Genomic DNA, 25,883 nt, shown 5'->3' on the forward strand with positions numbered 1-25,883 from the left:
ATGGGATCTTCAAAAATGTGCACCTTCCCTCCCGTATGGTATATAAAAGCACCACAACCCACTCCAGTTTCAGTGCCAAACCAGATCAAATTCTTATTCAAGCATGGCTGTAATGGAACCCAATCTCAAAAACCCATAATCCTCCTTGACTGATTCTTCAGGCTTTGTATATGCCAGTTTTTGAGATTGGGTTCCATTACAGCCATACTTGAATAAGAATTATTCAAAACACGACATCAGGCATCCGGATTACGCGTAGGCTTTTTATGGCTCAGAAAATTTGATGACATGTACTTCAATTTGGACTTTGATATTGCTTCCTTGCTGGAGTAAGACACATGGAAAGACTGTACACTATGCTTCATCACTGTACCTTGGCCAATTGATTTACATTATACTTACTGTATACTTACATGATTATTATATACTTGTTGTCAGTCAGTGGTGTTTCTTTTTGTGCTTCACACATTGCATACATGCGATAGTAGTTTGCACTATGCGGCACATATAAAAGCATTACCCTACATGTAGTATAATTTCACTATGTGACGCTGCACATGGTAGCAGTAGTAGGTGGTGTGTGCAAGGCCATTACCCCTGCATGTGGGTTAGTAATTCTACTTCATGTAAGAAGTAGTTAGTAGTATGTGCAATTTATAAGGGTTTATGTAGAATTCTAGTACATGCACCTTGTACACAGTAGCACTATGTGACATGCACAAGGGCATTACCCTGAGTGTAGGATTATTATTCATATACATCATACATGGTTCATAGTAGGATGTTACTCTGTGTGTACAGTATAACAAGGTTTGAGTCCAGTGGCACCTTTAAGACCAACAAAGTTTTATTTGTGGTATAAGCTTTCATGTGCATGCACACTTAATCAGATAACAGTGTATAGTATGTAATTCTACAGGTACAAAGCATCCACCTTGTGTGTAGGATAAAAATTCTACTATACCTACTCAGTTCATAGTAGCAATATGTGGCATGAAGGATAGTAACTCTCCCAGTACATAATGTGTAAGTGGTTATAGTGAATAACTAGGCAGAGTGAATCGTGTGAGCACAGAGCAGGGGTAACTGGGGGAGTGGAGGGGGGAGACAGTTGCGAATTTCCTGCGTTGTGCAGGTTGTTGGACTAGATGACCCTTGAGGCCGCTTCCAAATTCTGTGTTTCTAATCTGTGGCAGAGCGTTACCCTATGTGTGTAGGACAGTAACTACTACGTGAACCGCCTAGTGTAAGTACTCGGCATGCACAAGGACGCTTACCCTGTGCGTAGCATAATTATTCTACACAGTACTGGGTCGGTGGGGCGTGCAAGGGCGCGCTAATGTTACGTGCGGAAAGTAATCCCATCCGTTGAGGCGGTAGTCGTAAACGTGCGGTTTGTGAGTAAGAGGAGGGCGGCCCTACTCCTCCGCGCCGTCTTTCTCTCCAAGCTCCCCCCACCCCCGTGCGGGCTCCCTACCTCCAGCCTTCCTTCCCCGGGCCCTGCCGCTGCTGTCTGAACTGAGGCCGGCGGGGCACAGCCACCCGCGGAGGCCGAGCGGGAGGAGGAACGCACGCTACCCATCGGGCTCTAAGACCCGGAGGAGGAGGCGGAGGCGGCCCCAGTGGCCTGCCCTGGTGAGGCTGCTCGGCTGTTGACAGCGGGCGAAGCTGGAGGCAGCCGCCGGGCGAGGCACTGCGAGAGGCGCTGGGGCTGCCGCCGCCGCCGCCCCAGCTCGGCATGGCCTTCATGGAGAAGCCGCCGGCTGGGAAAGTGCTGCTCGACGACACCGTGCCGCTGACAGCCGTGATCGAAGCCAGCCAGAGCTTGCATTCGCACACGGTGAGGACTGGGAGGCTGGCGGCGGGCAGGCAGGCAGAGCCGGCAGGAGTGAACCGGGGGTGGGGGTGGTGTCGGGGCAGGCCGGGCCCGGCTGGGCTAGGAAGGGCTGCGAAGAAGCGGGCGAGAAGCACTGGTGGGGGCTGCATGGGGGGGGGGAGGGGGGGTTGCACGTATGGTTGATGTGCGCGTGTGTGGATAACTTGGAGATCCCTGAGGTCCCCACGGGCGGAGGGTTGACTGGAAAACACCCTGGGCTGAGTTGTCGGTCCTTTGCTTTGCACCCTGAGCGGCTCCTGGATGTTATTTGGGGCGAATTTGTGCCGGGGGCTCCTTTAGTAGTGTGTGGAATCCGTTTGCGATGCCAGGGCTTAACCCTAGAGTATATGTGCTCTTGGGAGTGCCTCAGGGCAGGTGCAGAGTGCGCTCTCTAGATCCCAGAGGGTCCCCACGTACCCGGAATTGAGGGGAAAACTAGATCAGAGAGAGGTGCTGTTTCCAGGCAGGCTTGAACCCCTGGCACATCTCCTCCCCGCCACCACCTAGAAGTTAAGCGTTGGTGCAGCCTCTTCTGCGCTTTGCGTCGCCTGAGAGATGTGGGTCCAGAGGAGCCTTGGGGTTGGGGAGGGGGTAAGTGGTAGCAGACTAGTTTTATTGTGGTACAAGGCCTTGTTGGGGAGGCCTGGGGAAGAGAAGTGGATATGAGGTCAGTAGGTGAGTGAGCGGCGAGGGTAATTATTGGGGGCTCACAGTAGTAGGATGATGTGTGGCTTATTTTGGGAAGGGAACTGCAGGGGGAAGCTGGGGGGCTTGTCTGAGGTGTGGTATGTTCTGATAAGGGGACCCTTGGGCTTTTTGGGATGAGACCCACTTTTGCTGGGTCAGGCCAAAGACTCATGTAATCCAGTCATCAGATGTTTCCGGGAAGCTCACAGCAGGCCATAAAAGCAGCAGCCTCCCTTGGCTTTTTAACCCCATTATCTCAGAGATGTAATGACTCTGAATAAGGAATGTGGAAAGGCAAAAAGTGAATAGGGGAAAAATTGCAACACAATCTAGCTTTATATAAACGTATATTATTGGGGCTCACCGTCTAAATCCTGGTATTTCTGTTCTGAAAACTAAACTGGTCAGTAGTAAGCAAATTTGTATGCATATAATCTAGATGTAATCTGCTTTGAGTCTCAGTGAGAGAGGTGGACTGTAAACAAACATATATACATAAAACCATACTTTGCTCGTGTAGATTTTTATCATACCTGGAAGTTGTAGAAGTGTACATTTGTTGCTCTCTTGGGGTTGGGATTTTCTAAGGATGGTGAGGGGGTTAGGTTTTTGATTGCTGTATTTTACTGAAAGTGGTTTTACTGTTCTTATGCTGTTTGATATTTGGGCTCCTTGAACTGCTTCAGATAGTCTTAAGTCTTCTTCACACTTACCTTTGGGGCACCAGGAATAATTTAGAAAGTTGCCCTGTTTGCTGATTTGATGCTGAGAGAATAGGGTCATCATAAATGTCGTTTGTTAAAGGTGATTTTCTTTCTGGAATGGTTTGGATTTGAAACAGTTTTTAATGTATTCATATTGTTCTGACTGCTGTTTAACTACCCTTTGTTGATTGTTTACTGATAGGGAACGATCTGTAATCAGTTGATGTTTTCTCAGTCAGAGCTAGGAGACTGAATATAAATGGAAAATTTATTTGCTGCCTGGGTGGGACCAGTACTCTGCAGGATGGGGTGGATGGGAAAAGGAAGGATTTGGGGACTGTTACAAGTTGTACTTTAGGAATCTGTTTGCCTGTCTTTGGGAATTGTAGCAGTTATGCTATATGCTGCAGGAATCTATTTGCTTCCTTTGTGCTCTGCTGACGTGTTTGTAAATAAACGGAAGACTATAAGCAAGCCATAAGCCACACGCTCATATGGAGGAAACAAAATCCTGGATGTCTCATTGCTTGGGGGAAATTGTGGACTTTTAACAGTACATAACTTGTAAGCCTTGACTTGGATAGCCCAGGCTAGCCAGATCTTGTCAGATCTCAGAAGCTAACTAGGGTCGGCCCTGGCTAGTATTTGGATGGGAGACCTTCAAGGAATACCAGGGTTGTGATGGAGTGGAGGCAGGCAATGACAAACCACTTCTGAACGTCTCTTTCCTTAAAAACCCCATGCGGTCACCATAAGTCAGCTGTGACTTGACGGCCCTTTCCACCATCACCAACTTGTAAGAGATCTACTTGTTCTCTCTCTCTCTCTCTCTCTCTCTCTCTCTCTCTCTCTCTCTCTAGATATAGATAGTTGTGGACATAAGGAAAGTAACACATTACAGAGATGTGGCTGAAAAGGTGTAGGGTTTCAGCCTTGAGTAGAGGGTTGAGAATTCTGAGGATAAGGAGGTTGTTTGGAGCTTAGACTCATTGTTTGAGAACTGTAACCTGACTATCCATGGTGTTCAGGCACACAAAGTATGTGTACAAATTAACATGTGAGCCATGTAAGCAAACCGGAAGGGAACGCTCACAGATTTTAGAAGGCACGTGATGGCAAGTTGCTTATGAGGTCAGTGCTTCAAATTTGTAAATAACTACTTACCCGTTTACCTGCAGCAAATAAGAATTATCTCCAGGCAACTGTACAACGAGATTTTTGTAAACATGAAGAGAATTGGTTATTTAAAAAAAATATTCTGGGTATTAGCATTCAAGTCACAAATCCTCTGCATGGTTAAGTCCCAGTAAACTCAGTGGGCCTTAGTTTTAGGTAAACATGTAAAGGATTGGACTGAAACACAGGCATGGGTTAATAAAAATATTTGTGGGCTAGTAACTTTTGTGGAGTTACTTGCATGACTTACAGATCAGACAATCGCATGCAACATTTTATGGGTTAATTAGCTATTAACCTTTATTTCCTTTCTGTCATGCCCACATGTCTTGGCACACCTTAAAGCCAGGATTAAGTTTGCTTTTTTAACCATCTAGCTAGAAGGGTGTAGGTTATGATAAGAGTCTTTCCCCTTGCATCTTACTATATCTGAGCAGTGTTCCCTCTAAGCTGAGTTAGTGTGAGCTAGCTCACAGTTTAGATTCAAGCTCCTTTTTCATAACTTGACAAAGTTATTTATCAGATCAGTACAGGAAAAGGTTAAACTGGACTAGCTGGATTTAATAACTAACTTCAGTGCATGGTTGTACATAAGTGTTAAAACCAAAGAATGTGGATCTGAACAGATAGTCTCATGGAGGACAACTGGATGGAACTGGTTCAGATAGTTATGAAGTTAGTTGGCTATCTGACTTCTAAGTGAGATTAATATATCAATACTTTTACATCATTGGTCTGACTTTGTAGCCTGTTTATTGATGTTTCAGAGGTGTAAAGCTGTGGGTCTCTGTGTTCTACCTGACTTTGTCACAGATTGGGACTGAAAGTGGGGAAAGAAGAGGCAGAGCCAAGTTTCTTCCCACAACAATAATTTAAAATTGGACTTCCTGCACAAATACTGTATGGGATTGTTGTATCTGTTAAAACACTTTCTATGAACCTTCCAAGTGCCATCTGAAGCAGAGTTACACTACGGTTGCCAACCTCCAGGTGGTAACTGGAGGCCTCCCAGAATTACAACTGCTCTCCAGCTGATCACTTCCCCTTTGGGAAATAGCTGCTTTGGAAGGTGGAAACTATGGCATTATATGCTGCTGAGGTCCCTTCCCAAACTATGCCCTCCCCAAGCTTTGCCCCCCAAATCCACAGGAATTTCCCAGCCAGGAGCTGGCAACCCTAAATTGCATCTTTCTCAGTCCTTCAAAATCAATGGACTTCAAGAGGTATAACTACTTAGGATGACACCTATGGCGTTTTGATTTTGCTAACATCCCTTGAGAGAAGATGAAATAGGAGTTTCTTTTAGATGTGCACAGTGAAAAAAGAATGCTGCTGCATTGCGATTTTGGAGTTGCATTTGGCCACGCAGCTTCAACTTCTCTGCCCTATCCAGAGGTCCTTTCGGGGGGGATTGCGGGGGATCACAGTTCCCCCGGGTGAGGTACGGGGGGTGGGGCACATGACGAAGCCCCACCCCCTGCTTCCGGCCACCCCACTTCCGGCCCTCATTCAGCCAGGAGGAGGCAGGAGAAGAGGGAGGGTAAGTTGCTTCCTCCCTGCCTCTCCCCACCCCTGCCTGCCTGGGGCCAGGGAGGGCCTTTGCGGGGCTTCCTTGCACTCCCGCCGGCCTTGCAGGTCCACTGCCGGGCCCCTCATGGGGCTCGGCAGTGGAGCTGCAAGGCTGGCGGCAGCGGCCGGGACCATTGGGGGCGGGGGGTGTGGCCTTATGACACACTTCCGGTGATATCAGGGTGTGTGGCATATGCTAATGAGTTATGCTAATGAGTTCCCCTAGCTCTTTTTCTACGAAACAACCCCTGGCCCTATCTCTTAGGAAGCAGAGGCAAAACAATTGTATAGGCAAACAGCATGCTTGTAGAAAATATTTTCTAATAAGATGGTACATGGCTTCACTAATTGAACTGCTTACTTGAAACCGTGAAGTGTTCTTAAATGGCTTTTGAAGATGCCTTTATACTGAATCAGGCTCTTGGTCCATCAAAGTCAGTACTGTTTATTCAGACTGGCAGCGGCTGTCCATGGTCTCAGGCAGAGGTCTTTCACATCACCTACTGCCTGGTCATTTTATCTGGAGAGGAGATTGGATTTATACCTTGCCCTTACAATCGCCTTTCCTTCCCCCCAGAACAGGCACCCTGTGAGGTAGGTGGGGCTGAGAGAGCTCTAAGAGAACTGCTCTTGAGATAACAGCTCTGAGTTTATGCTGGAGTAAATTTTGTTAGCCTTTTAAGGTGCCACTGAATTCCTGTTTAGTTCCTGGAAAGTTCTGCTGCTTAGACCCATCGGTCTGTTCTGTGCATCTGCTACCCATCAACCTTTACTCCTGTAAATTAAAACTTGTCTTCATCTTTTTTTATTATTGTTGTCTGGCTTGTCTTTCAGGCTCTTCAGTCTGAATGTCATTAACTCGGGAGTAAGCGTCCTTTATTTCATTCAAGCATATTTCAATTAAACATCCTTAGGATAGTAAACCCTAGTAGTTAAGCCCAACGGGCAACAGTATGCCACGTTTTGCATTTACTGCCAGAGCGTTATGCGGATGTTTTGCAGTAATCCTAGTAATTTTTCTCCTCAGTCGTAAAAAAGGCTAAGATTATGAGTTTGTCCAGATGTCTGCTTGTCACCATGACTTGTTTGGTGCTTTTAGCACTAACTCAGGAGTGGGGGAGAGAGGGAAGGTACCACAAGACAGAGATAGTGAGGATGTTTTTCTGTTTTACAGTTCGGTCACAAAATGTGAACAAAGATCTGCTCAACAAATGATTTAATCCAGGACTGAAAACGAGATGGTGGTACGCACCTGTAAGCGGCTGGCAATACTGTCTGGCGCCTAGCATAACCTATGCTTCAGTCTTACTTGCTTGCAATTTCCCTTTTGCACCAAATAAAAGATTTGTGTTTTTTGTCATCTCTCTTTTGACCCTTAAACACACATTGCCTGTAGATTTTTGATGAGAATATTTCTTAAGTGTGTTTTTCATTGCTCTCTAAAATTTACAATTTTTCTGTTGGAGGGAGGGAAAGGAAAAATTCTTTTTTTTTTTTAAGTGTTGTGGTTTTTTTCTGGACCTTCACATCTCTTACAGAAATCAGATTTTTTCCCTGTTATCCATGGCATGAGGAAGCAATATTGTAGGGCAACCGAGGGAGCAGCATCCAAGCTGAACTAACAATTCTCCTTTTTTAGAAAAACCCATAATTTATTTTATTTGACTTTGTTTATAGTCCACCTTTCTTGCTGAGACTCAGGGTAGGTTACAGGATATCAGACAGTACAGACAGAGATCCAATGAACCTAAGACAACCAGTGAACAATGCAATAGCACATCTTCCCACCCTTACTTCATAGTACCAAGGGCACAAGTCTTTTTGTTTTATTTTCTGATGTAGTAAAATCTATACATGGTGTGCCAGTTGCAGGGGTCATTTCCTGCAGGAGCGCACAGGAGCGGAGCTCCGGCAGTTAAGAGCCCAGGGGGCGGGCACATGCAACAAGCTCAACCCCCTGCTCCCAGCAGCCCTCAGTCAGAGCGAGAAGCAGCCAGGGAAGTTGCAGAGCTCCCCCTGGCCCCCGCGTCCAAAACAGTCCAGTGGCACCATTAAGACCAAGTTTTATTCAGGTAGAAGCTCTCCCTCCTCTTCGAGGACAGATCTGCATGTCCCCCCCCTCTCGAAATAGCTAGCAATCCAAAACAGTCCAGTGGAGCCTGAGCGGTGGGTGTTGCCTTCTGACACACTTCCGGTGATGTCAGGGGGTGTGGCCTATGCAAATAAGTTATGCTAATGAGTTATGCTAATGAGTTCCTGCCCCTCTTTTTCTATGAAATGACCCCTGGCCAGTTGTACTGTCACAGTTACTGCTTTAAGCTGATTGCATGTGGCCTCTCTTGCCCTATAAGACCTTGTTAGATCTGAGAACTGTTATAGGTGCAATCAGGCAGATTTTATGTATTTAACATATATTCCTGTCTTTCTCCTGACCATCTCAGCACCCATGTGTAAGTGTGGTAGGTCTGCTCCTCGCATTAGGTTCTTTTCTACCCTTTGCTGCTCTGAGGGTTCCATGACAGGCTTCCCCATAATTTCCTGCCCATTCCCCCAGCAGTGGCCATTACCCATCCTGGTACCAGCAGCACTTTTCCTGTTTTTGTTAAAGAACCTGCAGTCGAATAGCTTTAGATCAATATAACGTTACTGCAATCTGTGTAACAGATTCCAGTTTTATTTTAGATTCCAGTTTTATTTTAAAAATCCCCTAGCCCCTTTCATTGCCTTTCCCCTTGTATCTCCACAGTGAAAGGGTGCACTTTTTCCAAAATGAAAGCTGGATATTTAGATAACCTGTTATGTATTGTTCTAGTGTTATATTGCTGTTCAGTTGCCCAGTTTACAAAAAGGAAGAAGAAAATCTCCTTGTTGGCTGGGGGGATGGCTGTTGTGGAGAAAATGGCTCCTTTGTGGGCAGAAAGGTGAAAATTCAGACTTGCACATATGGCAGCAATGCAGGCTTTGCTGCAATCTTTCTCAAACTTCAGAGCAAACTAGGTTGAGAAAGATTAGGGGAAAGCCGAGGGAACATGGGAGGCACATGAATGTGCCACAATGCTGTGGGGAAGCAGGAAAACTCTCTTGCTTTGCAACCTGGGACAAATAACTGAACATTTTTTACTGCTGTCAGGAGCAAGCTACTCTTTGTTGTTAGGCTGAAAGGCAGAACAGAATGGAATTGGTCTGAGAAAAAATTGGGTTTGTGCACTTAAACTGTTTGTGAATGTCAAGAGGAGGGGCAATTAGAGCTTTTAGTAGGCTTGTAAATAGTCCTTCTTTCACGTGTAGTGAAAGAGACTGTCTAGGCAAGCAGGAAGAAACTTTCAAAATACTTTTTAAAGGAAGAAAAGAGAGGTCATAAAAGAATAATTTATTTGCATGGGCCGATGGGTTAGTAGTGTTTTTTTTTAAAAAAAGGTCTGACACCTTTTATGGGCTTGTTTGCAAAGCTGGTATGTAGATGAGGGGGTTGTGTCTGTAGCATAATGTTCAAAATGAGCTGCTTGTCTTTTAAGGTTGCTATAATTATAGGGCATTTTTTTTGCAAGATACACATTCAGGCTGACTTAAATCCATTTAAAGTACTATAACAAATGCTGATCTGGACTGCTCTGTAAACTCAGGAATAGGGCCAAGAATTGGAATAATGTAGCTTGTGTATGTAAGTTTTTAAAGCTAATAAATCTTATTGTGTTATTCCAGAGAAGGCGACGTAAGACTCATGCAGATTGAGCAAACATATGCCGAATTCCCTGTCATTCACCAAACTTTTCTTTTAAAAAAAGAGTTTTCTAATGTAGATTATAAATGTGAAATTTAAAAAGCGGAGGGTCAAATTCTAATTATGGTGTTGGGAACTCTGTGACTGTCTATTAAATAACAACAAGGAGGAGACCTATTTGGAGTAGGGGGAAGGGAGTTTAAGCCCTTTCTTTGTGCAGTTTTCCCAATCCCAGTTAGCCCCCTGGGACTGCTATTTGTGCCATGGGATGAGGGAATTTATAGAAGTTTTTCTGCCATGCTAGAAAGGAGATGGATGTGATCTATAGACTGGATTCTCACAATTAGGGTACATCAATCTCCAGTACTGACATATTTATTACCTATGTTGTCCCTCCCCCCAGTTGAACCCAAACAGATGATAACCAGAAACCAAGCTTGACATTATTTTTATCTGTTAAAAAACATCTCCACTAATGTGCATGCTAATTTAACAAACCACTCTCTATATACACAACTATGTTCTGTAGTTCCATTTCATTGTATGATGAAGTGTGCGTACACATGAAGGCTCACACCTTGAATAAAACTTTGTTGGTTTTAAAGGGGCCACTGGACTCTAACTTTGTGATATGGTATCTGTTTGTCTTGTAAGATGAATAGCAGCAGGGAGAGGGATATGTGGTTGAGCCTGCCAACCTAGCAATTTGAAAGCAAGAAATTGCAAGTAGATAAATAGGTACCACTTCAGTGGGAAGGTAACAGCGTTCCGTGCGCCTTGGTGTTTAGTCATGCTGGCCACATGACCACGGAAACATCTTCGGACAGCGCTGGCTCTTTGGCTTTGAAACGGAGATGAGCACCGCAACCCTAGAGTCGGATTCGACTGGCTTTCGAGCAAGGAAACCTTTACTAAAACATTATGAGAAATAGTTAATTCCCCTCCCCCATGAAGGCTCTGATCCATGTCCTCCATTTACACTTAAAAAGAGCTATGGGAGACCCATTCACTGGTCTTCTGATGGCATTTTTAGTTTATTCATAACTATGTATTTGCTGTGTACCTCTCGCCTAGCCGTAGTTACTGGCAGATGAATTAATCCCATGCAAAGCTTTCTTCAATCTGTCGCTTGTCTTTAAGTGCTATGGATCAGCCTGTTTTTAACATGACTGTTTAGGGTGAAGACACATCTATGTTTATCAGTTCCAAGAGTGAAGGATACCAGGGTTTTGGGTGTGCGTATTTCTAGTTTTTTCATGGGTGTTTCCCACATATGTATAGTTTAAACTCACTTTACTGGTCAGTTAATATGTATGGAAACCCAAAATGTTTCTTTGGCTGATTGACCATCACATTTTTAGTTATCAGTAGGATGAGAAGAGGGGGGAAATAGATATAAAGAAAGGTGTGTGTGTGTGTGTATATACATGTACTTTGGTCTGCTCATCTTAATAGATCATCCATCAAGACAATTTAGGCCATAATATTCCCCATTACTATGTATGGGTGTGAAAATTGGACACTGAAGAAAGCTTACAGAAAGAAAGTTAGATTTTAGTCCAGCGGCACCTTAAAGACCAACCAGAGTTTCAGGGTGTAAGATTTCGAGAGTCAAAGCTCCCTTCGTCAGACACAGTAGTGTTACCCAAAGTAGACTGTCTCTTATTTGATTGGGGAAATTAGCTCAATTAGAGAGACAGTGAGAGGGGGTAACTGGGAATCTCCACCTTTGTGTACCATGATCTTTTCGTCAGATAACTCACAATAAACCAGGCAAATGTTCAACCGGTAAGGTTTTTATTGAAAAATAATGAAAAGGGCAAAACAAATGTGCCAATGTACTGAAACATGCATACACGATTAGCTAAGATGAAAAATAGGGAGGAGCATGGGGAGAGAGAGAGAGGAAGTTTCAAAAGGGGATATTTACCAGTCCAGGAGATCAAGGTCTGCAGAGAAGTCTGTGAAATGACCTGGGAGAATAAGAACGGACTCGCATGCAACTGGGGTGTGTGATGTAAGCAGTGTTTCCTCTAAGTTGAGTTAGTGTGAGCTGGCTCATGGTTTTTTAGCCTCCAGCTCACACATTTTTGTCTTCGCTCAGGAAGGTTGGCTCCAGAGCAAACTAATTTATGCAGTAGCCAAATCGCTTACTCACAACTTGTGAGCCAGTAGCTCACAAAGTAGAATTTTTGCTCACAAGACTCCACAGCTTAGAGGGAGTATTGGATGTAGGTTTTGAGAACACAAATACACACTGGAGATTAGTGCTTGTATTTATAGGGAAAATGTTCCCTGAGGCACGATGACAGGTTTGCCCCCAAAACAATAGCTTGATGTGTTTACCAGAATTTTCCTAAAGACTTGGAACAAAGTCTGAGGGAGATCAAACAACGGAGCTGAGCTTTATGGCTCATTGATGACTCCCAAAATACAGGATGGGAGAAACTTCCAGGTGTTTTGTATATGCGAACAAGGGTAAATATGCAAAAGGGGGGAGCAGGACTGGGGATGAAATAGGTTAATTCAAAGTGAGGGGCTGTTTTCCTGAGAAACCCATTGTTATTAAATTATGTATTACTTTAGGGTGGGAGAATGCTGTTTGAAAGTTTGCCTCTTGATTCACTTCCAAATAGTTTCACAGGCTGGTGTTCCAACCGCTGACTGGCGTCCCCTTTGGGGTCATTTCTGGGCCAGGCAGCGTGTTATACTTTTGATATTTGGAGTGATATTATATGAAGGGTGTGTGGACTTCTTTTCTCTATGGCCGCCAACTACCCATCTGTGGGAGGGGGCGGGCTGACTGCTAACAGTAGAATAGAACAGGAGATCTGAGTCCTTTTATCCTAATCAAAAGGTAGGAGAAATGTTGTAAAGAATGCTGGAAAGGGATGCGAAGGTACATTGTATATTGTAATCAGCATGATTAGCGCATGGGGGAAATGCCTGTGGGCAGAAAATTAGCATCTGTAGTGAGATAAGAATCCTGTGTCCCTGGTTCATATTGTTATGGGACTCCCCACTTGCTCAGACAGTGAAGAGTTCCTGTGCCAGGGCTTATCTGGGTTGGTTCCCTTTGTAGGAGAGAGCCCTGGAAACTTATGGTGGCTTCATTTACAAATATGCAAGTAGAACACAGGCGGTGGCAGATAGGCATTGGTGCAGAACTTTATCCGATTCTTAGAGGGATCCTAGGTCCCTAAGCACTTAATCTTCAGTCAGCTCTCTGTTTCTGTCCCCAAACTCTTACCTGCTGTTTCTTTTCTTTCCCCACCGGCATCAGCCTCCCTCCCCCACAGCCTGTGTTGGTAAGAAGTTCCAGAGGTAGCCTTAACTTAGTGGGTTGTCTGTCTCGGATGAAAGTGCACTAGAGATTTATGGTGTCTTCATAGTATTTGTTTTATTACCTAGTAATACAAGAAGAACACAGGGGGAGGTGAAGAGATATTCTTGTATGGCAGCAAGTTTGCTACCCCACATTGGAATGTGTGGTAGGGACCCTGAACTCTGAGACGCTTTAGTTTCCAGCCATTTAGTAGCCATCTTTTGAAGCTGCCACTTGCTGTTTCTTCATGCACTTTGGCTTACCTGACCACTTAGCTGGAAGATGATGCTTCCCAACTTTGGCAGGTATCTTTTTAAAGAGCTGTCAGGGGACCATCTCCTAACATTAAGCTTCCATCTGGGAAATATCCACAGCTATTGAAGGAATACTTCAATACATATCTGACAAAGCTTTGACTCTTCAACGCTTATACCCAGAAAACCTTGTTGGTTTCTAAGTTGCTTCCGGACTCTAGCTGAAGAAATATGAACATTCTCTTTTCCAAAGGTCCCAGCCCCCTACCAGGTGCCACTTTAGGCAACACCTTAGTAGGCCCATTTACGGTGCTTGAACAGAACACAGTACACTTTCTGGAAGGCCATTCCTCATCGGCCTGGAAACACATTTGCATGTGACGATGGTCCACGTGGCTACTTCACTGATTGGAAGTGTGTTGCCATGCAGTGGCCAGTTTGCATCTTCCTGCCAGATGGGTCACAACCACAGTGATGTGTGCACTATGTAGCAGTGCAACATTACAAGTTTCATGAGTATTCAGTCGGCTTGTTACTCTCTGCCACATTGTATTTTATTTATTTAACATTTGATTTAATATCCCACTCGAATCCCTTGGCTAGGGATCTCTGAGCGGCTTACAGATTTTTAGTGGTGCTAGTCACCATTTTCCCCTGACTAGGGCCACAATGTGTAGGGGATGGGACAACCTACCAGCACCCCCCTATGGTGGTCGTTGTTGTTCTTCTTCCATCGGCTTGGCTCGGGTCGGGTCTCTGGCTGGTGGGTGTTCTTACCGGCGTTCGGTGGTGGCCTTTTCTCTTTCCTCTTGAGGCGCGTGACTCCGCCTGCTTCCGGCCCGGCCACGTCCTTTCCAGCTCTGCAGGGCTGGTGCTAGGCGTCTGCGCACGCTCCTTCTTTCCTCAATGGCAGCCTCGGTGTATTCTTTCCTGGCCACCAGGGATCGCTCGATGCGCTTCCTCGATCGCGCCCGTCTGCCGCCGCTACGCCACGCCACCGCGCTGTTCGCCGTCTCGAGTCAGCACTCGCCGCCGCCATCATTGCCGTCACCGCCGCCACCGTCCTTCCAACCACCATACAGGGTGCCCCCCACCCATCTAAGGGTGGGTACCCATTTATCTACTTGCAGTTAAGTTGCTTTCAAAACCGCTGGGTGGGCGGGAGCTGGGACGAAGGTCGAGAGCTCACCTTGACCACGGTGGTACTCGAACAGCCATAGTGGCTGTTCGAATGATGTTACAAGGCAGGCATTTAACTCATCCTGGTGATAAGTTCAACCCTGGTTGGGATGCAGAAACTGGCAAGCTTCTGTCACTGAGCCACATGAACACATGAAGCTGCCTTACACTGAATCGGATCATTGGTCCATCAAAGTCAGTATTGCCTGCTCAGGCTGGTAGTGGCTCTCTGGGGCCTCAGGCAGAAGTTTTCCACATCACCTATTGCCAGGGAATTGAACTTGGGACCTCCTGCATGCCAAGCAGATGCTCTGCCACTGAGCCATGGCCCCTCTGTGGCTCCTATATTAAGACAGGCCTACAATAACTGCTACTCACAGGTTTATGGCTTTACAGCTACGCTAGGTTTATGTCTTTACATTTTTGAGATTTTTAGAGGAAATAATTTGTTTTGGGTAGAGAGAGCTAGCTTTGTATTTTATCTTCTGTGGCTCTATGTGTGCTCTAGAGACCAGTGCTTAAAATCTAAAGTAAAGACAAATGAAACTGGGTCAGCTCAGAGAGGCTTGAGGTTAAGAGGAGGCTGTAACTCACAGAAATGGCTTATAGATTAGATCTCTGGAGATCAGCCCTAAACACAGGAAGTTGTCTTATACTGAGTCAAACCACTGGTCTGTTGTCTACTTCAACTGGCAGTGGCTCTCAGCTAGAGGTCTCACACTGCATACTAACTGAACAAAGTTTGAGTCCCGTGGCACTTTTTAGTCAGACAAAGTTTTATTCAAGGCATAAGCTTTTGCGTACACTTCTTCAGATACAATGAAATGGAAGTTACCAGTCCATACATATGGGAAGAGGGTGAGCAGTAAATTAGCATACAGCACAATGAGGATGTTTTAACAGATTCAAGGCCCAAACAGGAATAACAAGCTTAGCTTATATGGTTGCCATTTGTTTGGGTTTAATTCTGGGGTGAAAACACAGTGAAGGGAATAAATATGTCAGAATTGGAGATTGATTGGCAGATGTACTTTTCTTAATTGTGGAATGCTGAGAGGAATTAACTGAGACCCTGCCATTACACTCCATCCCTCTCCTCTCAAGCGTGCAGGCGATCTTACAGCATTATCTTCCTTGAGGTGGGGTGACTGACTCTGTAAGAGTTATCTCCCCTGTTCTTTTAAGTGGAGATGCCAGGATTGAAACTTGAGAACTTCTGCGTACAAAGTAGGTTCTTGATCACTGAACTGTGGCCCTTCTCCTGTTCTTTCCCTTGCTGTTAGTGGCAGGGTGCATAGTCTTTTGTGGCTTGATGAATAAATTTGAAGCCTTCTAAATACCTGAGGAATGTATAGTGTTTTCTTAGCAAATGATTTCTTAGCGCCATAGGTAGGAACGTTCCACAGCCAAAGGCATAAGTGACATGGTTGCTTAAAAGAGGGTAGCGGACTAGATAAAGGGATTCTTTTTTTTTTAGAAATTGGTATGCTAAAGTGGTACACATCTTTACTTCATTTATAACCTAACTTCTTCCCCAGTGGGGACCCAAAGCAAATTACCTCATTCTCCTCACATCCATTTTATCCTCAAAACCGCCCTGTGATGTAGGCAAGGCGGAGAGGGTGTGGCTTGGCCCAAGTTCACCCGGCAAGTTTCCATGGCAGAACCTGGGGTCTCTCAGATCTGAATCCAGCACTCTAACTACTGAACCACACTGGCTTTTGTTGTATCTGGAAGACATGCTGGGATTGTGCCAATCTTCATGCTAATAGCTGATGGTTCATTTGGCACGCTGGGGTCCAGTGGGACTGGGATGAATGAAGTGGAATAATATAAGAATTTAGCATAAAGTCTCCATGTTCATTGGTATTTGTCCCTGGAAATAACTGCAACTTCCTACATCATTTGGTTTAGTGCTGTAGGTTTAATGAACCATGGGAGCAACATTGTCAGAGGTGAATCTGCATAGGAAATTCTGTGATGATCATTTATAACATCAGATCCCTTTGTCCATCTTAAACTTACAGTGCCATCCTAAGCAGAATTACACCATTCTGAGCCCGCTGAAGTCAATGGGCTTAGAAAGACACAACTCTGCTGAGCATCACACTGGTAGAGAGTAAAGCCCTGTGAGGAGGGTGCAGCATAGAAAAAGCATCAGAGAGGAAAGGGTGGGATAAGCAAGAGGGATGTTAAGCCATTACAGAGAAGAATGAGCCAGGGACTTGTGCATACAACCTTGGAAGAACCGTAGAGTCCAGAAGACAGAACTAGTGGACTCATGTCTTAAAGCTTACAGATGCATTTTTGGACTACTTTGGAAGAAGTTTTATGTTTCAACTGGCATTTTCTCTCTTTAGGCCTCTAACATACTTTCCCCCCTCTCCTTGTTTCTAGGAGTACATCATCCGTGTACAGAGAGGGATTTCTATGGACAATAACTGGCAGGTAACTTAAAATCTGAAATCAATTGAGAAAATAACAGAAAGCTCCAGATTATTCAAGCCGGTGTCTTTCTGATCTAAAGTGCCCTGCCTTGATGCAGATTGGAGGCCGATTTGCATACCAGACCATGCCAGTTACATACCAAATCCACCAGCTGTGAAACAATGTATGCCTTGGCTATGATGTAGTATACATGAAACTGGCTTGCACTGACTTTGTCTGTTGGTGTATCAGTATTATCTATTTGAAGTGGCAGCAGTTCTCCAGGGCCTCAGGGTCTCTGCTACCTATTAGATGGAGATGGCTGGAATTTGTACCTGGGACCTTCTGCATGCAGAGCCGATGGTCTGCCACCAAGCTATTTTATGCTCTGGAGACCTTTCTCACAGCCCTACCCTTGTTTCACCTTTACTGTCTGGCCGGGGAGGCTAGTTTCTTCCTTTCCTCTGCTTGTGTCCTTGGGAGCATTGGCTCTTGGACATGTTCCTCTAAGCATCTCAGTATACAAGCTGAGGAGTCCTGATTGGTCTGCAATATCTGACATATGTATTTTAAAAACTTACTCTTAGGCAGGTAGTCACGTTCATCTGCAGTAGAAGAGCAACACTCGAGTCCAGTAACACATTAAACATCAACAGGATTTCCAGGGTATGAGCTTTTGCGAGTCAAAAATCCCTTAATCAGAGATCTAATATTAATCATCATATATTCATCAGACATCTGATGAAGTAAGCTTTGACTCTGGAAAAGCTTACACCTTGGAAATCCAGTTGGCCTTTAAGGTGTGACCGGACTCAAGTCTTGCTCTTTTAAACACATACAATTGCTTGCACTTTGCGTGGTTGCTGCAGAGAATGCCGCTGTTTGTTGTTAATGACATTTTTAATCCACCTTTCCCTTTAAAAAAAGACTCCGTTCAGGTTACAGTGGGATTGCAGTTACAGTGTTGTAATGCTGATGTACCTGCAAAAAACATGACTGTAAGTTGTTTGGAGCCTCTCTGATGTATCAGATGCCACGATGCAAAGATTTCTAGGCAGAGTCAAGTTTTCAAAGGGATGTCAGTAATACTCAAAGGAGGAATACTTTACACTAAACATGAGTTTTCTTATCCCCATTTTAGCTGAGAAACTATATCTATAAAGCTGGTTGTAAGAATCCATATCACAAAGTAACTGGGAAAGCATAAGCTCATTTTGGTTTTACTGGCCTAGGCCAGCTGCAACATTGCAGTGGCAGTGATTTCTCCATCCTCCAACTGATTCTCTTAGAAGAAACATTATTGGCTCCTCTCCATCTCCCCCCCCCCCCCCCCCCCCCCGCAGTGCCTTGCTGTGCTGACAAGATCCTAGTGCCTGCCCAGGTATCCTCCTGCGACACCTATGAGATGGGAGAATCCTTACATGATGCTGTTCAACAAGCTTGGCCTGAGTATAGATGTTCATGTGCAGCAATACCTGAATGTGTTGTACTAACGCTAATTCTGTGATTTGCAGATTGTGAGAAGATATAGTGACTTTGACTTGCTGAATAATAGTTTGCAGGTAAGAAGTCTCCCCCCCCCCCTTCTGACAATACAAAATTCTATTCTGAGTATTTATGTTTTTCTAAAGGAGCTTTTGCATGAGACAATGAAAAGGCAAATAATTCAGTCAACTGGCTCTTAGTTTCTCTGCTCTTTATCTTATTTACTGTTGTTTTGCGTGTACGCCTTCTGCTTTCATAGTTATTGTTTAGATTTTACAGCCAATCTGGATTTATTATTGCAATTTTGCTTTAGTCCGCAAGCCATTTAGAAGTTTTTTTAAAATAGAAAGGCAGCATAGCCATACTTCAAGTAAAGGACAGTAAAAAGACTTGGAAGGAAAAGCAGGGTTCCTAATTTATTTTTGATTGCTTAAAATATCTGTAAGCCCACCTTTCTCCCACTACACTGAGAAAATTCAAAATGCCAAAGTATCAGGTTATTCTTCTGGAAGAAGAACCCTTGTTTTGTGTATGTTTTTATGGAGAGCAGCTGAAAAGATGAATGTGGGAGAGTGGCAAATGTATACACTTGTCTAGCGATGGCATAACTTGATTCATCTTTTTTGGGTTCAAATGCCTTCTTTTCTTTTTCCCCCTTAGAAAAGCCAAAGTCATATTGATCTTTTTAAATGGAGGCCCAAGCTGCAGTGTGTGTCTATTTCTAAAACCACTTTCTAGTGCTCTTCATTGTGTGATGCATTTTTCTGTCGCTAGGTAATGTTTCTTTGTGGCTTTTTGCCTAAACACTGCAGCTTCTGTTTATTTGTGCTCTTTCAAAGACATTCATTTCTCTTTAGCCTGGGTCAGAAAAATGCAGGGAAGGGGCTGTATGATAAAGAAAAGCTCGGTGCTCGCAAAGAGAAAAGGGAACTGAGTCCTTGCAGAGTTTCTTCAGAATTTATTTCGACAGGCCCTTTTGAACCTCCTCATACTCTTGTCTGATGCAGACTACATAAGAACTGTGTCTTGAATGTGGCCTCTCTCAGGCTGATGTAGATATATTGTACTGCCCTCCATGTGTGCACTCTGTTAAAGGCACAGACCAATAGAGTGTTAAAGATGGGTAGATTCCTGTTTAGGGCATCTTAATGAGCTGTAATAGCAAACAGCCTTGGCATTTTTTTCTGCATTGTCATCAACAAATGATTTATCTCAAATGTGCTGCCTCCTGGGCTTCCTCTGTTGCCCTTAAGTTCAAGGATCCTGTATCCGCTTTCCCAATAGCTGTGCTGACTTGCATGTCCCCGTCATGTTTAACATGGCATGATTCATCTGGCTTTCTGGAAGAAGGCTTTGCATAATGATAGTGCTCTGGTGTTATCTGCTCAGGCTGCATTAAGAAAAGGCCTGGGGTGGGACATTTAGTGATGGCTGTCAAGTCTTGTGTGGTATGGAAATTGTATATCCCCTCCCCCCAATTCATGTTTTTTAATGGATATCCCGAAAAGTGGCCAACCTTGTCTGGTGCAGGTCGAGGCTGACCTGGAATTTGTAAGCGCAGCAGAATTGTTCCCCTGGGGCAACAGGAAACTTGGTTGGCTGATCTATACTCTGATTGGGGCAGAAGGATATTAAATCACTTTTTGGGAGAAATGAATGAGTTCAGCATGCGGTTTTCTAGAAACAACATCTCCCAGTGTGACGGAAGAGGCTATTCTGCTGTAGTTACAAATGCCATGAACTTCCCTTCCTGTTTCCTCTATATGGACTGAGAATACATTTTCCGGAAAAGAAAAACAATGAACTTTTTCAGAGGAATGAAACGGCAGCATTATCTTCCCCCTCCCCCAAACCATCTTACATGATGCAGCAACTTTCGGACAATTCTGACTTTTCTAAAGTGCTAATTATGTGTGATTTTTTTTAAAAATGCAGCTTAAGATATCTCCTCACCCTACCCTAAATATTAGAACTGGGTTATCTGCTGGAATGATGTTAAATCACCACTGTCTGCATCTCACTGGGATGGTATAGACAGAATTTCTCAGTGGTGTTCCAGATACTGGGCTGATTGCCTCTAGTGGCATGAGTTAAAATTGGAGAATGGAGGGTGTTCTCAGTTTTCATGATGCTGCTGGCCTGGAGATGTGAAGGCCCAGAAAAATTCATTAGGGACCCCCCCCCCCCTTCACTTTTTCTTTCTTTCTGAGGACTTTTTCCCCCCAAAGGAAAACTGGAAATGTTAAATAACATTGGAGGGGAAACACTATGAAATATTTTCTTTCAGAATGAAATACGTTTGAGATAGAGTTTTACTTCTCAAACACTTTCTGTGTGGTAAGAAGGGTTTTAAGGTAATTCCTGTGTGAACTATAGGTATGTACAGCTCTCAGATCCAAGATGTATTTCTGCTCCTAGAGTTTGCCATCATTTTCATTTTATTTGCTTAGATGCTTATTCCCCACTTGTCTCCTCAGGGAGGACCCAAAGTGGCTTATGACATCATTCTCCGTCATTTTATCCTCACAACAATCCTGTGAGGTAGCTTAAGCTGAGAGAGGAGGAGTGACTGATGGAGGTCATCCAGTGAGCATCTATGGCAGAGTGGGCATGTGAACTTGGGAAGATGACCTGTTGTAACCACGAACACCACTAGAACTGAGTCCAGTAGCACCTTGGAGACCAACAAGATTTTCGGAGCTTTCGAGAGCCAAATTGCCCTTCGTCAGACACAGGTTGGTATGGAGAATTCTGAGTCCTCCGTTCCAACTCTTCAGTCCAAATCTCCATTCCAACTCAGATCTGACCGAGGGCGCTTTTGACTCTCAAAAGCTTGGCCCAAAAATCTTGTGGGTCTCTAAGGTGCTGCAGAGCTCGAATCTAGCTGTTTTACTGCAAACCAACAGGGCTACCCTCTGAAACATTAACACCACTCTGGTCCCACTCACAAGAGGAGCATTCTGGGCTTCTTTACTTGTGTATTGCTGCTTTCATTGTTCTTCAGTAGGACCAGATTTCTGAAGCTTGTTCTGGTGATATAAAACAGCACCAGCATACTGGGCCATCTCAAGCTACTGGGCCATCTCAAGTGCCTGCTTCCTGTGTTGCCTGGCAGTGTGTGGGGAGGGGCATGAAGGGAAGTGCCTTGGGTCCTGTCTTCTGAGAGCCAGTTTGGTGTAGTGGTTAAGTGTGCGGACTCTAATCTGGGAGAACCGGGTTTGATTCCCCACTCCTCCACTTGCACCTGCTGATGTGACCTTGGGTCAGTCACAAGCTCTGGCACAGCTGTCCTTGAAAAAGAGCCGTTTGTGTCAGAGCTCTCTCAGCCCCACCCACCTCACAGGGTGTCTGTTGTGGGGAGAGGAAGAGAAAGGAGTTTGTGAGCCGCTCTGAGACTCCCTTCAGTAGTGAAGGGCGGGGTATAAATCCAATCTCTTGTTCTCATGGTTTATGATTGGTGGTAGTGCCTGTCACCCCATGAAAGGTGTATATATGCCTGTTTCCTTTTGGATTATTTGTGGTCCAGGCATGTAGACCCCCTGCCTTGGGATTTGGACTTCCTTTCAGACCTCTTCTCTCCCCCCCCCCCCCCCCCGCCTCACTCCCCCTCACACACACACACACACATTTTAGCTCTTGGCCTCTCACTGGTCCTGTTGAGTGGGAAAGCTTGCTCTTTGTTGGAGTACTTGGAGTGACTGGCTCTTCAGTGGCCTTCCATTATTGGGTATTATTAGTTGAATCGGTAGTCCTCCAACATTCATTATACCCCCAATAAACTTGCTTCTAGTTTTGCTCCGTCTGTAATCAACATGTTCTGAGCCAGTTTGGTGTAGTGGTTAAATGCACAGACTCTAATCTGGGAGAACCGGGTTTGATTCCCCACTCCTCCACTTGCACCTGCTGGATGACCTTGGGCAAGCCATAGTTCTGGCACAGCTGTTCTTGAAGAAGAGCAGTTTCTGTCAGAGCTCTCTCAGCCCCACCCACCTCACAGGGTGTCTCTTGTGGGGAGGGGAAGGGAAAGGAGATTGTAAGCCGCTTTGAGACTCCCTTGGGTAGTGAAGGGCGGGGTATAAATCCAATCTCCTCCTCCTCTTCCTCTTCCTCCTCCTCTTCCTTGCTTGTGGAGGTGCCCTGATCCTTGGTCAAATGTTTCTTATAGGCATTTCTGTGTGTCATTGCCTAGATCGGGTACATTCTTTGAAGCCAGGGCTTCATCCACACATGGTTGGATATTGTATTGTCATTGTGTTATAGAAATAATTTTTAACTCAGTTGCCTTGTCCACACAAGATACAAAGAACTGCTGTATCACAGTATCCCTCCATGTGTGGATGCAGCCGGGTAGTAGAACCTGAGCCAGCAGCTCTTGTTAATACAGAATTGAGAAGTGGTGGAAGAAGTGGGTTCTGCCTTCTGCTCAGTCTGTTGACCATGGATTTTGGGGCTGTGATTGGAGAATAGGCCATATTCACACTGACATGATGTGTCTTCCTGGCCACATCATATAAAGGTCTTTTAGGGAAGAGGACTGTTTATAGAGTAGGTTGGTAGATTATACCAGCTGACTTACGATGTTACAGGAATGTGGGCTTTGTGCCAGTTTGGGTACAGAACCTGAAGCCTGGCTGAGTTAAAATCTTTAGTCCTGATTACATCTTCGACAAGAGGCAGCTTGTCCTTTGTGGTAGCAGCTGAGGAGTTTGTTTCTGGAGGCGCTAGGCGTGAATCTGGTTGGTTGTGTGGTGCTCTTTTGTGTTTCCCTCCTGTAACAATGTGTGCAGTGACAGCTTCAGAGGGGTTATAAATACCAAGTTCTGCTATGTTTGTTGGAGGTGATTTGTTTTCTTGTAGTTTATTTAAACAAATAGGAGTGCGGAAGCAGTTTGCTGAGATGATGAAGCTTTGGCCATCAGTTGTTTCACTGAACTATTAGCTAGTTTGAGATCTGAGGCAAGAAAGTATTTTCCATTTCCAGTGACTTTATTGACTTTCTTTATCAAAGTGACAATTGTGGGTGAGCTGTTTCCTTTCTCTATAACAGAAGTTTCCCCAAAACCTGCACCATGATTATCAAAGTGTGTTTTCAGCAGTTTTCAGTGTTCACAATGAAGTGGGTGGGTGGTGGTGGTGGTGGGGAAAACGAGTAATACATTTTGGGGGTATTTATGGCCATTAACAGTGACGTAAATTTTCTGTGATTGGCCTCTTTCTCATAACCCAGCTTTTCCTCTCTGAATTGCCTTTTTTTGGATGAATTTAGAGCATTTCAAAAGTATTACCTTTCAAGAAGGTTTGGGTGCTTGTCTCTGGTCCTCCTATAATTGAAGCAAGGTTCCTGATAACCCCGTGTTTTGAAATCAAAAAGCTCAACCTTTCTTTCAGGCTTTTAAAAAGAGATGTAAGCATTGCTAGGTAGGACATGAACTCCTATGTTTGTTTTTTATAGATGCCAAGGGGAGATGTGCACCTTTGATTGCAGGCTGATAGTGCTTTAGCCAGTGAGAGACAATGCTTTGTAAGCAATTTAGAGCATCCTGCGTGCTCTGGATGTTCTGCTTCCGGCCTCATGTTTCAGTCCCGTTATGGCAGAGTCCAATGATTAGAGTCTCTGCTTTGCTTACTGTGAGAAAGTTCAAATACTGTTGGCTTTTTTTGTTTTTCTTCCCTTAAATGTGGTCTGATTACACAGTATTTGTAAAAATGTGTATCCAGCAAGAGCAGATTGGCCATTAAGCCAACCAAGAAGATTCTTGGTAGGTCAGTGGCCTGTGGGGGGCATCCCTCTGCTGGAGACTCCCCAGCCCAAAGAAGAGGGATGGGCACAAGTCTCCACTGAGCCAAAATCACAGAAAAGGAGGCTGCTCAGCTCAGACTCACTTTGCCCAGCGTAGGATCAGCCCTGGTCTCACTGCGGCCGGTGGCATAGCCAGGCATGTCTTCGTGGTTGGGTGGGCATGTCTGCCCTCCCCTTTTGGGTGGTGGGACAAAGGTGAGCTGGGGATGGGGCCCTTTTCTAGGGCCATTTCCCCCTCCCCAATCCACCTGGGTATTCAAGTACTAACCTTTTCCTGGAGGCAAAAGCACCTGGAAGGGGTGATTTGAAGCTGAGAAAGTCTGGGCAAAGAATGGATTAAGAACCTCATTCTCTGACTGGTTCTTTACTCCAAAGCGGCTGCTTTCCCCCCTCTTCCTTCCCCTACCCCAGCATTGGGGCTGCAATAGGTGCACTTGTCTGTAATTTGTAACTGGCTCCTTATAGAGGCTTGTGAGGATGTGACTTGGGACCCCCTGCCCCTATACGCAGTATGTGTAATGAGAATGGTCTGTATTATATCTTATGGACATGGTTATCTGTGCCAGGAGCAAAAGCCGAATTTGATAATGAACTGAGGCCAATTGCCATGACAGTTCCTTCGTCAATGCATTTGCAAATGGCAGCTTTTGCGTATGAACCTACCATGATGTTAGAAGCCACAGTTCTTATGTATCAAATCCATGCTTCTGAGGTAGTAAGTCCATACCCCAAAGTAAGTTTGTTTATTTATTTATTATCAAATTTATACCCCGCCCTCCCCGCAAAGCGGGCTCATTGCGGCTTCCATAAAAGCATAAATACATTAAAATTACACAAATATTTAACCACACAAATAAAACAATATAAATACAAAGTGCTGGCGGCAGTTAAAATTAACCTAGATGGTATATTGTCAGAGTAAATTTCCACTGCCCAGATGTTCCACGGTGTTTCTGCTCATAATCAGTTGGATGTTAAAACCACAGACCAGAGCTCTGCAGTGGCAGCCTGCAGTAGCGGTGGCCCCTAATTAAATGCCTGGCAGAAGAGCTCCGTCTTGCAGGCCCTGCGGAACTGCAAAAGGTCCCGCAGGGCCCTGATCTTCTCCGGGAGCTCGTTCCACCAGGTAGGGGCTGCCACTGAAAAGGCTCCGGCCCTGGTATTAGCTAGCTTGGCCTCCCTCGGGCCAGGGAGGGTCAGCTAATTTTGAGACCCAGACCGTAGTGCTCCCTGGGGTATATACGGGGAAAGGCGGTCCTGTAGGTATGTCAAACCCTGGCCATATAGGGCTTTAAAGGTAAGAACCAGCACCTTGAAGCGGATTCGGTACGCTATTGGCAGCCAGTGCAGTGTCCTCAGCACAGGCTGGATGTGCTCCTATCTAGGGAGACCCATCAACAGCCTGGCTGCGGCATTCTGCACCAGCTGCAGCTTCCAGATCCGCGACAAGGGCAGCCCCATGTAGAGAGCGTTACAGTAGTCTACTCTCGAGGTAACCATCGCATGGATCACTGTGGCCAGGTCAGTGCGGTCAAGGAAGGGAACCAACTGCCTAATCAGCCTAAGGTGGTAAAAGGCCAACTTAGTAGTGGCCGCTACCTGGGCCTCCATGGTAAGGGCCTCCTACTGCAGTTCCAAAGGCCCCCTGAAGGGCTGCTCTTGGGGAACCATGCAGGGGAG

The 25,883-nt window shown here is 45.1% G+C and overlaps 1 protein-coding gene across 6 annotated transcripts in view; it reads left to right on the top strand.

Annotated features, from left to right (window-relative positions):
- The first annotated feature begins 1,542 nt into the window (after window positions 1-1,542).
- PXK (PX domain containing serine/threonine kinase) overlaps window positions 1,543-25,883 on the top strand; it is a 68,816-nt gene continuing 44,475 nt past the window's right edge. Inside the window, exons 1-3 of one of the 6 annotated variants that reach the window (XM_015422138.1) lie at window positions 1,543-1,840; window positions 16,889-16,939; window positions 18,433-18,480. In XM_015422138.1, coding sequence (XP_015277624.1) covers window positions 1,739-1,840; window positions 16,889-16,939; window positions 18,433-18,480 — 201 coding nt within the window. In that variant the 5' untranslated portion in view covers window positions 1,543-1,738. The remainder of the gene's footprint in view (window positions 1,841-16,888; window positions 16,940-18,432; window positions 18,481-25,883) is intronic. The other 5 variants (XM_015422136.1, XM_015422137.1, XM_015422135.1 and 2 more) reach the window with 5 other exon arrangements.

The sequence above is a fragment of the Gekko japonicus genome, unplaced genomic scaffold, assembly GCF_001447785.1.
Source record: "Gekko japonicus isolate JY-2015 unplaced genomic scaffold, Gekko_japonicus_V1.1 scaffold292, whole genome shotgun sequence".
In the NCBI taxonomy this organism is placed as follows: domain Eukaryota; kingdom Metazoa; phylum Chordata; class Lepidosauria; order Squamata; family Gekkonidae; genus Gekko; species Gekko japonicus.